The 17,255-nt window shown below is 52.5% G+C and overlaps 1 protein-coding gene across 1 annotated transcript in view; it reads left to right on the plus strand.

The window, feature by feature from the left end:
• VPS13D (vacuolar protein sorting 13 homolog D) overlaps positions 1-17,255 on the plus strand; it is a gene marked incomplete in the record, with an annotated part of 334,001 nt that overhangs the window by 212,311 nt on the left and 104,435 nt on the right. Inside the window, 3 exon segments of the mRNA XM_077455954.1 lie at positions 5,078-5,226; positions 6,413-6,547; positions 16,867-17,034. Coding sequence (XP_077312080.1) covers positions 5,078-5,226; positions 6,413-6,547; positions 16,867-17,034 — 452 coding nt within the window.

The following is a 17,255-nucleotide window of genomic DNA, read 5'->3' on the forward strand; positions in this document are numbered from 1 at the left end:
GAGAGGACAACCTCTATTAATGGCCATGGAGAAGGAGAGGACAACTTCTATTGATGGCCATGGGGAAGGAGAGGACAACTTCTATTGATGGCCATGGAGAAGGAGAGGACAACTTCTATTGATGGCCATGGAGAAGGAGAGGACAACTTCTATTGATGGCCATGGAGAAGGAGAGGACAACTTCTATTGATGGCCATGGAGAAGGAGAGGACAACTTATATTAATGACCATGGGGAAGGAGAGGACATCTTCTATTAATGGCCATGTGGAAGGAGAGGACAACTTCTATTAATGGCCATGGGGAAGGAGAGGACAACTTCTATTGATGGCCATGGGGAAGGAGAGGACATCTTCTATTAATGGCCATGTGGAAGGAGAGGACAACTTCTATTAATGGCCATGGGGAAGGAGAGGACATCTATTAATGGCCATGTGGAAGGAGAGGACAACTTCTATTGATGGCCATGGGGAAGGAGAGGACATCTATTAATGGCCATGGGGAAGGAGAGGACAACTTCTATTGATGGCCATGGGGAAGGAGAGGACATCTTCTATTGATGGCCATGTGGAAGGAGAGGACAACTTCTATTGATGGCTATGGGGAAGGAGAGGACAACTTCTATTGATGGCCATGGGGAAGGAGAGGACAACTTCTATTAATGGCCATGGGGAAGGAGAGGACAACTTCTATTGATGGCCATGGGGAAGGAGAGGACATCTATTAATGGCTATGGGGAAGGAGAGGACAACTTCTATTAATGGCTATGGGGAAGGAGAGGACAACTTCTATTGATGGCCATGGGGAAGGAGAGGACAACTTCTATTGATGGCCATGGGGAAGGAGAGGACAACCTCTATTAATGGCCATGGAGAAGGAGAGGACAACTTCTATTGATGGCCATGGGGAAGGAGAGGACAACTTCTATTGATGGCCATGGGGAAGGAGAGGACATCTATTAATGGCTATGGGGAAGGAGAGGACAACTTCTATTGATGGCCATGGGGAAGGAGAGGACAACTTCTATTAATGGCCATGGAGAAGGAGAGGACAACTTCTATTAATGGCCATGGGGAAGGAGAGGACAACTTCTATTAATGGCCATGGGGAAGGAGAGGACAACTTCTATTAATGGCCATGGAGAAGGAGAGGACAACTTCTATTGATGGCCATGGGGAAGGAGAGGACAACTTATATTAATGACCATGGAGAAGGAGAGGACAACTTCTATTGATGGCCATGGAGAAGGAGAGGACAACTTCTATTGATGGCCATGGAGAAGGAGAGGACAACTTATATTAATGACCATGGGGAAGGAGGGGACAACTTCTATTGATGGCTATGGGGAAGGAGGGGACAACTTCTATTGATGGCTATGGGGAAGGAGAGGACAACTTCTATTGATGGCCATGGGGAAGGAGAGGACAACCTCTATTAATGGCCATGGAGAAGGAGAGGACAACTTCTATTGATGGCCATGTGGAAGGAGAGGACAACTTCTATTGATGGCCATGGAGAAGGAGAGGACAACTTCTATTGATGGCCATGGGGAAGGAGAGGACAACTTCTATTGATGGCCATGGGGAAGGAGAGGACAACTTCTATTAATGGCCATGGGGAAGGAGAGGACAACTTCTATTAATGGCCATGGGGAAGGAGAGGACAACTTCTATTAATGGCCATGGAGAAGGAGAGGACAACTTCTATTGATGGCCATGGGGAAGGAGAGGACAACTTATATTAATGACCATGGGGAAGGAGGGGACAACTTCTATTGATGGCCATGGAGAAGGAGAGGACAACTTCTATTGATGGCCATGGAGAAGGAGAGGACAACTTATATTAATGACCATGGGGAAGGAGAGGACAACTTCTATTGATGGCCATGGAGAAGGAGAGGACAACTTATATTAATGACCATGGGGAAGGAGAGGACAACTTCTATTGATGGCCATGGAGAAGGAGAGGACAACTTATATTAATGACCATGGGGAAGGAGGGGACAACTTCTATTGATGGCCATGGGGAAGGAGAGGACAACTTATATTAATGACCATGGGGAAGGAGAGGACAACTTCTATTGATGGCCATGGAGAAGGAGAGGACAACTTATATTAATGACCATGGGGAAGGAGAGGACAACTTCTATTGATGGCTATGGGGAAGGAGAGGACAACTTCTATTGATGGCCATGGGGAAGGAGAGGACAACCTCTATTAATGGCCATGGAGAAGGAGAGGACAACTTCTATTGATGGCCATGGGGAAGGAGAGGACATCTATTAATGGCTATGGGGAAGGAGAGGACAACTTCTATTGATGGCCATGGAGAAGGAGAGGACAACTTCTATTGATGGCCATGGGGAAGGAGAGGACATCTATTAATGGCTATGGGGAAGGAGAGGACAACTTCTATTGATGGCCATGGGGAAGGAGAGGACAACTTCTATTAATGGCCATGGAGAAGGAGAGGACAACTTCTATTAATGGCCATGGGGAAGGAGAGGACAACTTCTATTGATGGCCATGGAGAAGGAGAGGACAACTTATATTAATGACCATGGGGAAGGAGGGGACAACTTCTATTGATGGCCATGGAGAAGGAGAGGACAACTTATATTAATGACCATGGGGAAGGAGGGGACAACTTCTATTGATGGCCATGGAGAAGGAGAGGACAACTTCTATTGATGGCCATGGTTTTGGAAGGGGATTTTGTAGAGGTGTTCTGGTCAGGTGTCCACCAACGTTTGACCATATAGTGTCCCCCCTGTAATATATTGCTCTTCTTTTTTTACTCTTAGATGATATGGATGATGGTTGCTGTTGCATGGCCGGTGTTTGTCTGGTGCCCCGGCAATGTGTGGTACAGGGTGACCCGAAGCCGTGTGCTGCCCCATCCTTCTCCTGGTTTCTCAGAGCCGCTGGTGACGTTATGGCGGCACAATAGCGGGAGAAGAGGTGAAAAGTGCAGCTGAAGACTGAAGGGACTGAGGATCAGGAGATGGAGGCATTACTGAAGCCCTTACAAGTTGTTATTTAGCCCAGACATTCGGCTAAGCTGGAGGACTGGCAGCACTTGAATAGCGAGAGTGCAGAACAGATTGCATAATGTAGTCATTGAATGCCCGGGGCAGGCTGGGAGAAAAGCTGCTGGGGGAACCAGGGGGGGGGGGGGGGAATAAAACGGCTTAGCTGTTTAATTAGCCAGCGCATCACAAAGCCGCGCTCAGCCCTCTGCCAAGAGCACCTCTCAAGAATTCAAAGCTGCATGAGATGTTTACAGATCCGTATTGAATGTACGGCGTGGGATGTGTATGCCGGGTCAGCCATGAAATCCGGTGACTTGGGACATGCAGACATGCGCCACCACCTTTGGCAGGATCCATCCTTGTATGGCCGCCCATGACATGGACGGCGGAACGAGTGTACGGCGAGGTCACCATATAGTCCTCCTCATCGTCCACCATCCTATAGTATACGAGTGTCCTGACATACATGGACTTCCCTGCCTGTCATACCTATCCTCCGGCTTCTGTACAGTCCCTGGCCGCAGTCCATCAGAAGGGATTGAAGCCAGAGGATCGCTGTGACAGCCAAGCAGCTGGAACTCTTCTGTTTCAAATCTGGCTTTATGCTTTGACTTCCCTCCATAGACTCAGTCTGTCCGAACACCGGACCCCCACCCCCAGTCCTGGCTAGACCCCCACCCCCAGTCCTGACTAGACCCCCACCCGTGGTCCTAGCTAGACCCCCACCCCCGGTCCTAGCTAGACCCCCACCCCCGGTCCTGGCTAGACCCCCACCCGTGGTCCTAGCTAGACCCCCACCCCCGGTCCTGGCTAGACCCCCACCCGTGGTCCTGGCTAGACCCCCACCCCCGGTCCTGGCTAGACCCCCACCCCCGGTCCTGGCTAGACCCCCACCCCCGGTCCTGGCTAGACCCCCACCCGTGGTCCTAGCTAGACCCCCACCCCCGGTCCTAGCTAGACCCCCACCCCCGGTCCTAGCTAGACCCCCATTTCCTCCATGTTCCCCAGTCGGTGTCAGTACTTCGCAGTCCTTGTCCTCTCACCATCCTCTGTACTGCGATTATCTCATATAAAATTGCATTGGATTCAACATCTGCGTCTTATTAACCTCTTGCTGACCTCCCTGTAGTCGTTTTGTTGCTGTGTATATACGCGATTTGCCATTTCCTGCCTGTAGGGGGCGCATGTGCTCCACCGATGAATATTCAAAGCACCCGCCGATCTGCAGGTGCCGGGCACTCGATGTCCTCCAGCACCTGCCGATCGCCGGTAAAGAACACAGAACAGCGATTGATAAACAAGGCAGATCTCCATTCAGAGAGGGGGAAGACATGGATCCTGTGTTCCCACAAAGCAGAGAATAAAATACATCTCTTCCCCTAGTAAAACCACCTCCCCCACAGTATACATAAACACTGGTTAGGCACACAGTTAACTCTTTGATTGCCCCCTAATGGTAATCCCTTCCCAGCCAATGTTATTAGTACAGTGACAGTGCATATTTTTAGCACTGATCAGGGTATTGGTGTCACTGGTTCCCACAAAGTGTCAGTCAGTGTCAGATAGTTCACCGCAATATTGCAGTCTTAGTTCACCTTTTCATTTTCTCTGTAAAGCGGAACTTACACTTTAATAAGAGACGGAGGAATTTTACATCAGATAATCGCAGTGCAGAGGATGGTTGGAGTGTAAGAAGACAATGACTTTCCGGGGCCCCGTCTCTGCAAAGTACTGATGGGGGGCGGATGGAAGAAATGGGGGGCGGATGGAACTAGAATGTCCCTCATTGTATATGGGACTGAATACAGTATGTGTTAGGAGTTCCCGTGAGCCGTGTATAAAGACGTGTTCCTCTCCCTCCCGCCTACATCGGATTTCTGTCTCTTCAGTGACGATCGAATCCCCAACGGAGTCCCAACAACAATTGCTGTTCTCTTTGTGTGTTTTATTGGAAAGACTGATTTCTCCTGTTTCATCCTTGGTGCTGCTGGTTTCCTCCAGACTTTTCCAGCCACTTCCTGATTTTCTTCTTCCTCTTTTATTTGTAGAGGTGGAAAAATGGGATGAAAATATTCACGAGAAAACCGGAGAGGAGAACGTCGCTCAGAAGAGATATTACTTCGAAAATCTGAAGATCTCCGTGCCACAAATTAAACTCAGCGTCTTCACCTCCAACAAACTCCCTTCTGATCTCAAGGTAAGGACAATGGAGCCGACGGGCATCCCGCAAAGAGGGAGCCGACGGGCATCCCATAAACACGGTGCCGACGGGCATCCCGCAAAGAGGGAGCCGACGGGCATCCCATAAACACGGTGCCGACGGGCATCCCATAAACACGGTGCCGACGGGCATCCCATAAACACGGTGCCGACGGGCATCCCATAAACACGGTTGCCGACGGGCATCCCATAAACACGGTTGCCGACGGGCATCCCATAAACACGGTTGCCGACGGGCATCCCATAAACACGGTTGCCGACGGGCATCCCATAAACACGGTTGCCGACGGGCATCCCATAAACACGGTTGCCGACGGGCATCCCATAAACACTGTGCCGACGGGCATCCCATAAACACTGTGCCGACGGACATCCCATAAACACGGTTGCCGACGGGCATCCCATAAACACTGTGCCGACGGGCATCCCATAAACACTGTGCCGACGGGCATCCCATAAACACTGTGCCGACGGGCATCCCATAAACACGGTTGCCGACGGGCATCCCATAAACACTGTGCCGACGGGCATCCCATAAACACTGTGCCGACGGGCATCTCATAAACACTGTGCCGACGGGCATCCCATAAACACTGTGCCGACGGGCATCCCATAAACACGGTTGCCGACGGGCATCCCATAAACACGGTTGCCGACGGGCATCCCATAAACACGGTGCCGACGGGCATCCCATAAACACGGTGCCGACGGGCATCCCATAAACACGGTGCCGACGGGCATCCCATAAACACGGTGCCGACGGGCATCCCATAAACACGGTGCCGACGGGCATCCCATAAACACGGTTGCCGACGGGCATCCCATAAACACGGTTGCCGACGGGCATCCCATAAACACGGTGCCGACGGGCATCCCATAAACACGGTGCCGACGGGCATCCCATAAACACGGTGCCGACGGGCATCCCATAAACACGGTGCCGACGGGCATCCCATAAACCCGGTGCCGACGGGCATCCCATAAAGAGGGAGCCTATTGGAAGGTTCTGCCCAGCTGTGGAAAGCCTAAGCAGCTGCTGTGGTCAGGAAGAGGTAAGTAGGCACCTGGGTGTGGGGGATGGGGGAATGTTCCCTCGCCATTCACCGATCGCCTTTGTCTGGAATTGCCGATGTTCTGTAATGAGACGTTTTTTCCTTCTCTAGGCTTTGAAGAGCACTTTGGGATTTCCTCTCATTAAATTTGAAGATGCTGTGATTGATCTGGATCCATTCACGAGAGTCCATCCCTACGAATCCCGCGACTTCATTGTCAACGATATCCTCAAACATTTCCAGGAGGTATTTATGTGTCTTCCTTCCTGACCTCCTCATCCTGCGGGGCATTCCCTTCTCTTAGAATACAGCTCTGTGCATATAGTCTGAGGACAGCATGTCGGCTCCTCCCACCCCCGCCATGCTCCCCTATTGGCCTCCATCTATGGTGGATGGCCTCACTGGCCAATAGTGTAAGGTTTGGTGGTTTGCAGACCAGTGTGCAGCCGCCTTTCCTCTGAGGCCGGGACCTGAATGTCCCCGGGAATTACACTTCCCTCCTTCTTCTTCTTTTGATCGCCCCTCCCCCACCCCCCAGGAGCTGTTCTCTATAATGTATGCAAAGCCCTCCATGGTCACAGGTGTCTTCATCTTCTCCCAGTCTTCCCTATGGCTTCGGAGTGATTGGCCAGGCCACAATGATGTCACGCAAGAGTGACATCATCACAGCACAGTAGAGAGCCGCACGATTCCGGCCAAAATCAGAATCGCTATTTTTTTTGCTTAGAATAAAGATCACGATTCTCGCGGTGTGACATCATCTTTCACATGCTACAGATTGGGCTAACTTTACTGTTTAGGGTTTTTTTTTATTCATTAAAGTGTATTTTTTTCCAAAATAATTACATTTGAAAGACCTCTGCAAATAACATGCGACATAAAATATTGCAACACCCACCATTTTATTCTCTAGGGTCTCTAATAAAATTATATATGTCATTTTTGGGGGTTCTAAGTAATTTTCTAGCAAAAAATAATATAATATGTTTAATTTGAAACCAACAAATGTCAGAAAAAGGTTTAGTCTTTAAAGCGGAGAGCCGCCCTAAAATAAAAAATGGCATTAATATTCTTAAAAAAAAAAATTAAAATAAAAAATGTGAAAAATAAAAAATGTAAGTTACAAGAAACCCCTGTTGCTAGGCAGTCTTCCTAATCTGCCTCTTCCTATTCCGCGGCGCTTCCTCCTCTTCGACGAGCGGCCCCGTTGCCTTCTGGGACATGTGAAAACAACAGGGCCATTCACAAAGCGCCGCACGACTTGCGCATGCGCAGTATGAAACGGGCAGTGAAGCCGCAAGACCCCACTGCCTGTTTCCCTTCGTTAGGATGGAGGCGCCACCAGCTGATCCGATAGATGGATCGGCCTCGGGGTGGGGGGGGGGTGACATCACGGGCTCGCTGGACAGGTAAGCGTCCTTATTAAAAGTCAGCAGCTACAGTGTTTGTAGCTGCTGACTTAAAAAAAAAAGTGGTCAGAACACCCCTTTAAGTGGTTAAACTTCCCTCATTTACGGACCGAAGTTCATTCCTTTTGCTCTAAAGAACAAAACGTTCCAATGTTTATAGTTGGCTCAGAGCTGAGGAATGATGTGATACTCGGCAGACTGACAGCTTTTTTATTTATTTTTGACAGCTGTTCTCTGCATAGAAAGAATCAGGAAAATGGGAGGGGGGGGGGGGGGGGGAATCTCGATAACCTTTCGTACCGATTAATCGTGCAGCTGTACAGCCCAGAGACGTGCCGTATATTCTTCACTGAGCTGCGCATGCTCAGTGTACACCGACAGGCTGGGAGAAGCACTAGGCTAGACCAGTAGGGTTTCTTCTGTCATTAAAATTCTACTTGTCAGCACTTTAAGGCCCAGAGGCGGGACGCTCCACAGTCACCCACCAGAAGTTTCCTGGCTGGTACTGAATGCAGGAGGGCCCGGGACTAATGAGTGGCTGGACACCGTGCGTTCATTGGTCGGTCAGGGCTGGTGGCAATCGGAGAGTAATCTGATATCCAGGCAATGGGGAATCCACAACAAGGCAAAGGACAGGTACTGAGACCAGGAGCAGAGCGCTGTCACAGGCCCAGAGCTCTGAGCTTATAACCAATAGAGAGCCCTGACACTGCTGATGAATGAGGGTCCCGGGGGGGGGGGGGGGGGACAGGTAGCATCTAGGAGACCACCAGCCTGTAATTGGGGGGGATGAGAGAGGCAGCACCCAGGAATGTAGGAGACCACCAGCCTACAATTGGAGGGGACGAGACAGGCAGCACCCAGGAATGGAGGAGACCACCAGCCTACAATTGGAGGGGACGAGACAGGCAGCACCCAGGAATGGAGGAGACCACCAGCCTACAATTGGAGGGGACGAGACAGGCAGCACCCAGGAATATAGGAGACCACCAGCCTGTAATTGGGGGGGATGAGACAGGCAGCACCCAGGAATCTAGGAGACCACCAGCCTGTAATTGGAGGGGACGAGACAGGCAGCACCCAGGAATCTAGGAGACCACCAGCCTACAATTGGAGGGGACGAGACAGGCAGCACCCAGGAATCTAGGAGACCGCCAGCCTACAATTGGAGGGGATGAGACAGGCAGCACCCAGGAATGTAGGAGACCACCAGCCTACAATTGGAGGGGACGAGACAGGCAGCACCCAGGAATCTAGGAGACCACCAGCCTACAATTGGAGGGGACGAGACAGGCAGCACCCAGGAATATAGGAGACCACCAGCCTGTAATTGGGGGGGATGAGACAGGCAGCACCCAGGAATCTAGGAGACCACCAGCCTGTAATTGGAGGGGACGAGACAGGCAGCACCCAGGAATCTAGGAGACCACCAGCCTACAATTGGAGGGGACGAGACAGGCAGCACCCAGGAATGTAGGAGACCACCAGCCTACAATTGGAGGGGACGAGACAGGCAGCACCCAGGAATCTAGGAGACCACCAGCCTACAATTGGAGGGGACGAGACAGGCAGCACCCAGGAATATAGGAGACCACCAGCCTGTAATTGGGGGGGATGAGACAGGCAGCACCCAGGAATCTAGGAGACCACCAGCCTGTAATTGGAGGGGAGGAGACAGGCAGCACCCAGGAATGTAGGAGACCACCAGCCTGTAATTGGAGGGGACGAGACAGGCAGCACCCAGGAATCTAGGAGACCACCAGCCTGTAATTGGATGGGAGGAGACAGGCAGCACCCAGGAATATAGGAGACCACCAGCCTACAATTGGAGGGGACAAGACGGGCAGCACCCAGGAATCTAGGAGACCACCAGCCTACAATTGGAGGGGAGGAGACAGGCAGCACCCAGGAATGTAGGAGACCACCAGCCTACAATTGGAGGGGATGAGACAGGCAGCACCCAGGAATGTAGGAGACCACCAGCCTACAATTGGAGGGGACGAGACAGGCAGCACCCAGGAATGTAGGAGACCACCAGCCTACAATTGGAGGGGATGAGACAGGCAGCACCCAGGAATCTAGGAGACCACCAGCCTACAATTGGAGGGGACAAGACGGACAGCACCCAGGAATCTAGGAGACCACCAGCCTACAATTGGAGGGGACGAGACAGGCAGCACCCAGGAATCTAGGAGACCACCAGCCTGTAATTGGAGGGGATGAGACAGGCAGCACCCAGGAATCTAGGAGACCACCAGCCTACAATTGGAGGGGACGAGACAGGCAGCACCCAGGAATCTAGGAGACCACCAGCCTGTAATTGGAGGGGAGGAGACAGGCAGCACCCAGGAATATAGGAGACCACCAGCCTACAATTGGAGGGGACAAGACGGGCAGCACCCAGGAATCTAGGAGACCACCAGCCTACAATTGGAGGGGACGAGACAGGCAGCACCCAGGAATGTAGGAGACCACCAGCCTACAATTGGAGGGGATGAGACAGGCAGCACCCAGGAATCTAGGAGACCGCCAGCCTACAATTGGAGGGGACGAGACAGGCAGCACCCAGGAATATAGGAGACCACCAGCCTACAATTGGAGGGGACGAGACAGGCAGCACCCAGGAATGTAGGAGACCACCAGCCTACAATTGGAGGGGACGAGACAGGCAGCACCCAGGAATGTAGGAGACCACCAGCCTACAATTGGAGGGGATGAGACAGGCAGCACCCAGGAATCTAGGAGACCGCCAGCCTACAATTGGAGGGGACGAGACAGGCAGCACCCAGGAATGTAGGAGACCACCAGCCTACAATTGGAGGGGATGAGACAGGCAGCACCCAGGAATCTAGGAGACCGCCAGCCTACAATTGGAGGGGATGAGACAGGCAGCACCCAGGAATATAGGAGACCACCAGCCTACAATTGGAGGGGACGAGACAGGCAGCACCCAGGAATGTAGGAGACCACCAGCCTACAATTGGAGGGGACGAGACAGGCAGCACCCAGGAATCTAGGAGACCACCAGCCTACAATTGGAGGGGACGAGACAGGCAGCACCCAGGAATGTAGGAGACCACCAGCCTGTAATTGGAGGGGACGAGACAGGCAGCACCCAGGAATCTAGGAGACCACCAGCCTGTAATTGGAGGGGACGAGACAGGCAGCACCCAGGAATCTAGGAGACCACCAGCCTACAATTGGAGGGGACAAGACGGGCAGCACCCAGGAATCTAGGAGACCACCAGCCTGTAATTGGAGGGGAGGAGACAGGCAGCACCCAGGAATCTAGGAGACCACCAGCCTGTAATTGGAGGGGACGAGACAGGCAGCACCCAGGAATCTAGGAGACCACCAGCCTACAATTGGAGGGGACAAGACGGGCAGCACCCAGGAATCTAGGAGACCACCAGCCTACAATTGGAGGGGACGAGACAGGCAGCACCCAGGAATGTAGGAGACCACCAGCCTACAATTGGAGGGGATGAGACAGGCAGCACCCAGGAATCTAGGAGACCACCAGCCTGTAATTGGAGGGGACGAGACAGGCAGCACCCAGGAATCTAGGAGACCACCAGCCTACAATTGGAGGGGACGAGACAGGCAGCACCCAGGAATGTAGGAGACCATCAGCCTGTAATTGGAGGGGACGAGACAGGCAGCACCCAGGAATCTAGGAGACCACCAGCCTGTAATTGGAGGGGACGAGACAGGCAGCACCCAGGAATCTAGGAGACCACCAGCCTACAATTGGAGGGGACGAGACAGGCAGCACCCAGGAATCTAGGAGACCACCAGCCTGTAATTGGAGGGGACGAGACGGGCAGCACCCAGGAATCTAGGAGACCACCAGCCTACAATTGGAGGGGACGAGACAGGCAGCACCCAGGAATGTAGGAGACCACCAGCCTGTAATTGGAGGGGAGGAGACAGGCAGCACCCAGGAATGTAGGAGACCACCAGCCTACAATTGGAGGGGACGAGACAGGCAGCACCCAGGAATCTAGGAGACCACCAGCCTGTAATTGGAGGGGAGAAGACAGGCAGCACCCAGGAATATAGGAGACCACCAGCCTGTAATTGGAGGGGACCACCAGCCTGTAATTGGAGGGGACGAGACAGGCAGCACCCAGGAATGTAGGAGACCACCAGCCTACAATTGGAGGGGATGAGACAGGCAGCACCCAGGAATCTAGGAGACCACCAGCCTACAATTGGAGGGGACGAGACAGGCAGCACCCAGGAATCTAGGAGACCACCAGCCTGTAATTGAAGGGGACGAGACAGGCAGCACCCAGGAATATAGGAGACCACCAGCCTGTAATTGGAGGGGACGAGACAGGCAGCACCCAGGAATATAGGAGACCACCAGCCTACAATTGGAGGGGACGAGACAGGCAGCACCCAGGAATAAAGGAGACCACCAGCCTGTAATTGGATGGGAGGAGACAGGCAGCACCCAGGAATATAGGAGACCACCAGCCTACAATTGGAGGGGACCACCAGCCTGTAATTGGAGGGGACGAGACAGGCAGCACCCAGGAATGTAGGAGACCACCAGCCTACAATTGGAGGGGACCACCAGCCTGTAATTGGAGGGGACGAGACAGGCAGCACCCAGGAATGTAGGAGACCACCAGCCTACAATTGGAGGGGATGAGACAGGCAGCACCCAGGAATCTAGGAGACCACCAGCCTACAATTGGAGGGGACGAGACAGGCAGCACCCAGGAATCTAGGAGACCACCAGCCTGTAATTGAAGGGGACGAGACAGGCAGCACCCAGGAATATAGGAGACCACCAGCCTGTAATTGGAGGGGACGAGACAGGCAGCACCCAGGAATATAGGAGACCACCAGCCTACAATTGGAGGGGACGAGACAGGCAGCACCCAGGAATAAAGGAGACCACCAGCCTGTAATTGGATGGGAGGAGACAGGCAGCACCCAGGAATATAGGAGACCACCAGCCTACAATTGGAGGGGACAAGACGGGCAGCACCCAGGAATCTAGGAGACCACCAGCCTACAATTGGAGGGGACGAGACAGGCAGCACCCAGGAATGTAGGAGACCACCAGCCTACAATTGGAGGGGATGAGACAGGCAGCACCCAGGAATCTAGGAGACCACCAGCCTACAATTGGAGGGGACGAGACAGGCAGCACCCAGGAATCTAGGAGACCACCAGCCTACAATTGGAGGGGACGAGACAGGCAGCACCCAGGAATGTAGGAGACCACCAGCCTGTAATTGGAGGGGACGAGACAGGCAGCACCCAGGAATCTAGGAGACCACCAGCCTGTAATTGGAGGGGACGAGACAGGCAGCACCCAGGAATCTAGGAGACCACCAGCCTACAATTGGAGGGGACAAGACGGGCAGCACCCAGGAATCTAGGAGACCACCAGCCTGTAATTGGAGGGGAGGAGACAGGCAGCACCCAGGAATATAGGAGACCACCAGCCTACAATTGGAGGGGACAAGACGGGCAGCACCCAGGAATCTAGGAGACCAGCAGCCTACAATTGGAGGGGACGAGACAGGCAGCACCCAGGAATCTAGGAGACCACCAGCCTACAATTGGAGGGGATGAGACAGGCAGCACCCAGGAATCTAGGAGACCACCAGCCTGTAATTGGAGGGGACGAGACAGGCAGCACCCAGGAATCTAGGAGACCACCAGCCTACAATTGGAGGGGACGAGACAGGCAGCACCCAGGAATGTAGGAGACCATCAGCCTGTAATTGGAGGGGACGAGACAGGCAGCACCCAGGAATCTAGGAGACCACCAGCCTGTAATTGGAGGGGACGAGACAGGCAGCACCCAGGAATCTAGGAGACCACCAGCCTACAATTGGAGGGGACGAGACAGGCAGCACCCAGGAATCTAGGAGACCACCAGCCTGTAATTGGAGGGGACGAGACGGGCAGCACCCAGGAATCTAGGAGACCACCAGCCTACAATTGGAGGGGACGAGACAGGCAGCACCCAGGAATGTAGGAGACCACCAGCCTGTAATTGGAGGGGAGGAGACAGGCAGCACCCAGGAATGTAGGAGACCACCAGCCTACAATTGGAGGGGACGAGACAGGCAGCACCCAGGAATCTAGGAGACCGCCAGCCTGTAATTGGAGGGGAGGAGACAGGCAGCACCCAGGAATATAGGAGACCACCAGCCTACAATTGGAGGGGACCACCAGCCTGTAATTGGAGGGGACGAGACAGGCAGCACCCAGGAATGTAGGAGACCACCAGCCTACAATTGGAGGGGATGAGACAGGCAGCACCCAGGAATCTAGGAGACCACCAGCCTGTAATTGAAGGGGACGAGACAGGCAGCACCCAGGAATATAGGAGACCACCAGCCTGTAATTGGAGGGGACGAGACAGGCAGCACCCAGGAATCTAGGAGACCACCAGCCTACAATTGGAGGGGACGAGACAGGCAGCACCCAGGAATGTAGGAGACCACCAGCCTACAATTGGAGGGGATGAGACAGGCAGCACCCAGGAATCTAGGAGACCACCAGCCTACAATTGGAGGGGACGAGACAGGCAGCACCCAGGAATCTAGGAGACCACCAGCCTACAATTGGAGGGGACGAGACAGGCAGCACCCAGGAATGTAGGAGACCACCAGCCTGTAATTGGAGGGGACGAGACAGGCAGCACCCAGGAATCTAGGAGACCACCAGCCTGTAATTGGAGGGGACGAGACAGGCAGCACCCAGGAATCTAGGAGACCACCAGCCTACAATTGGAGGGGACAAGACGGGCAGCACCCAGGAATCTAGGAGACCACCAGCCTGTAATTGGAGGGGAGGAGACAGGCAGCACCCAGGAATATAGGAGACCACCAGCCTACAATTGGAGGGGACAAGACGGGCAGCACCCAGGAATCTAGGAGACCAGCAGCCTACAATTGGAGGGGACGAGACAGGCAGCACCCAGGAATGTAGGAGGCCACCAGCCTACAATTGGAGGGGATGAGACAGGCAGCACCCAGGAATCTAGGAGACCACCAGCCTGTAATTGGAGGGGACGAGACAGGCAGCACCCAGGAATCTAGGAGACCACCAGCCTACAATTGGAGGGGACGAGACAGGCAGCACCCAGGAATGTAGGAGACCATCAGCCTGTAATTGGAGGGGACGAGACAGGCAGCACCCAGGAATCTAGGAGACCACCAGCCTGTAATTGGAGGGGACGAGACAGGCAGCACCCAGGAATCTAGGAGACCACCAGCCTACAATTGGAGGGGACGAGACAGGCAGCACCCAGGAATCTAGGAGACCACCAGCCTGTAATTGGAGGGGACGAGACGGGCAGCACCCAGGAATCTAGGAGACCACCAGCCTACAATTGGAGGGGACGAGACAGGCAGCACCCAGGAATGTAGGAGACCACCAGCCTGTAATTGGAGGGGAGGAGACAGGCAGCACCCAGGAATGTAGGAGACCACCAGCCTACAATTGGAGGGGACGAGACAGGCAGCACCCAGGAATCTAGGAGACCACCAGCCTGTAATTGGAGGGGAGGAGACAGGCAGCACCCAGGAATATAGGAGACCACCAGCCTACAATTGGAGGGGACCACCAGCCTGTAATTGGAGGGGACGAGACAGGCAGCACCCAGGAATGTAGGAGACCACCAGCCTACAATTGGAGGGGATGAGACAGGCAGCACCCAGGAATCTAGGAGACCACCAGCCTGTAATTGAAGGGGACGAGACAGGCAGCACCCAGGAATATAGGAGACCACCAGCCTGTAATTGGAGGGGACGAGACAGGCAGCACCCAGGAATATAGGAGACCACCAGCCTGTAATTGGAGGGGACGAGACAGGCAGCACCCAGGAATGTAGGAGACCACCAGCCTACAATTGGAGGGGACGAGACAGGCAGCACCCAGGAATAAAGGAGACCACCAGCCTGTAATGGGGGGGCAGCACCTAGCACTGCCTGGGAGGCTGCCGGCTCATAACAAGCTAGAAGGGGCTCTGTAGACAGTACAAAACATAGATGTGCCATTTTAAGGCACCTAAATCACCAGATTAAAATATACAAAATTGTCATTAATACCAACATATTAAAACAATCTAAAATTTCCTTCTGTTAAAAAAAAAAAAAAAAGAAATGAAAAAAAAAAACAATCTAAAACAAACACATTCCTATACAACACATATTGTATGGAACTCATCCGAGGGCGTAGGTCACCCTATAGCTACAAATATTGAATAGGTGTATATGAAACCTCCAACAATATAAATGCTGAAGCCCCATACACATTATAAGATTTTCTGCTGATTTTTTTTCCTTCAGATTTACGAAAACCATATAATATGAGGTCTTAGGAGTTTCGATGTGTATGCAATCAGGCCAGCCCTTGCACTACATGGTTTTGGTAAATCTGAAAACAAAAATCTGATAATGTGTATGGGGCTTAATAATTTAGCTTATGGTGAAACCTTTCCCATACTCTACTCGTTTCAGACATCAGGTTCCGCTTCCTCAGGAGATTGGGTGAGGTTTCGATTGAGTTCTGTCCATGATATTTTTTTACTTGCACTAACGTACAATTTTTCAGGAGAAGCATTCGGGATGTGCCCCCCAACCTTCTTCAAGGTCCAAACAGTACTAATACACACAGTTTTAGTACATTAGTACTGCTTGAACCTTGAAGAAGAAGGGGGTACACCCCGAAACCTTGTCCTGAAAAAATGTATGTTAGTGCAAATCAAGAGTATCACAGACTCCATTGTTTGTCGCAAGTTCACCAATACGGCTCCAATCACCCTAAACATAATCTATATTCATATCGGAGGAAAGCCATAGAATATAATATGTATCATGTGATGGTGTGTAGCAATCTCTATACAATGTATAGAACGTGATGAATATCGGAACGTTTCTAATATTTGATATGATTCCTATTGGGGCAGACTCGGGAAGCTACATCGGATATGCTGGGTCAGTATATCTAAGACAAACCTAGCTACAATTATCCGGAGCAGTGACCACCGGCCGGGTCATCTATTTCCAGTGAAGTCTTCTGTATAATTCAGCAGTCATAGTGTTGTACATGCATGTCGGCATCGGATGGCGCTGCTGAGTCACAGATCTGCCACTAACACTGCTCTATTTTGTCTCATAGGAGTTGCTCAGCCAAGCAGCAAAAATTCTGGGCTCCGTTGACTTCCTTGGCAATCCGATGGGCCTGCTGAATGATGTGTCTGAAGGAGTGTCCGGTCTTATAAAGTATGGAAATGTTGGCGGCCTAATCAGGAATGTCACACATGGAGTCTCCAACTCTGCTGCAAAGGTACATGAGATGGAGAGATATACTCCTGGCTGGATGTTTGGTAGAGAGGGGTGGAGGACACTGAATGGAGGTCAGTGGAGGGATTGGTAGAGAGGGGTGGAGGACACTGAATGGAGGTCAGTGGAGGGATTGGTAGAGGGGGGTGGAGGACACTGAATGGAGGTCAGTGGAGGGATTGGTAGAGAGGGGTGGAGGACACTGAATGGAAGTCAGTGGAGGGA

This window comes from Lithobates pipiens, unplaced genomic scaffold (assembly GCF_037356315.1).
Source record: "Lithobates pipiens isolate NorthernLeopardFrog02 unplaced genomic scaffold, aLitPip1_a1.2 Scaffold_27, whole genome shotgun sequence".
NCBI classification, from domain to species: domain Eukaryota; kingdom Metazoa; phylum Chordata; class Amphibia; order Anura; family Ranidae; genus Lithobates; species Lithobates pipiens.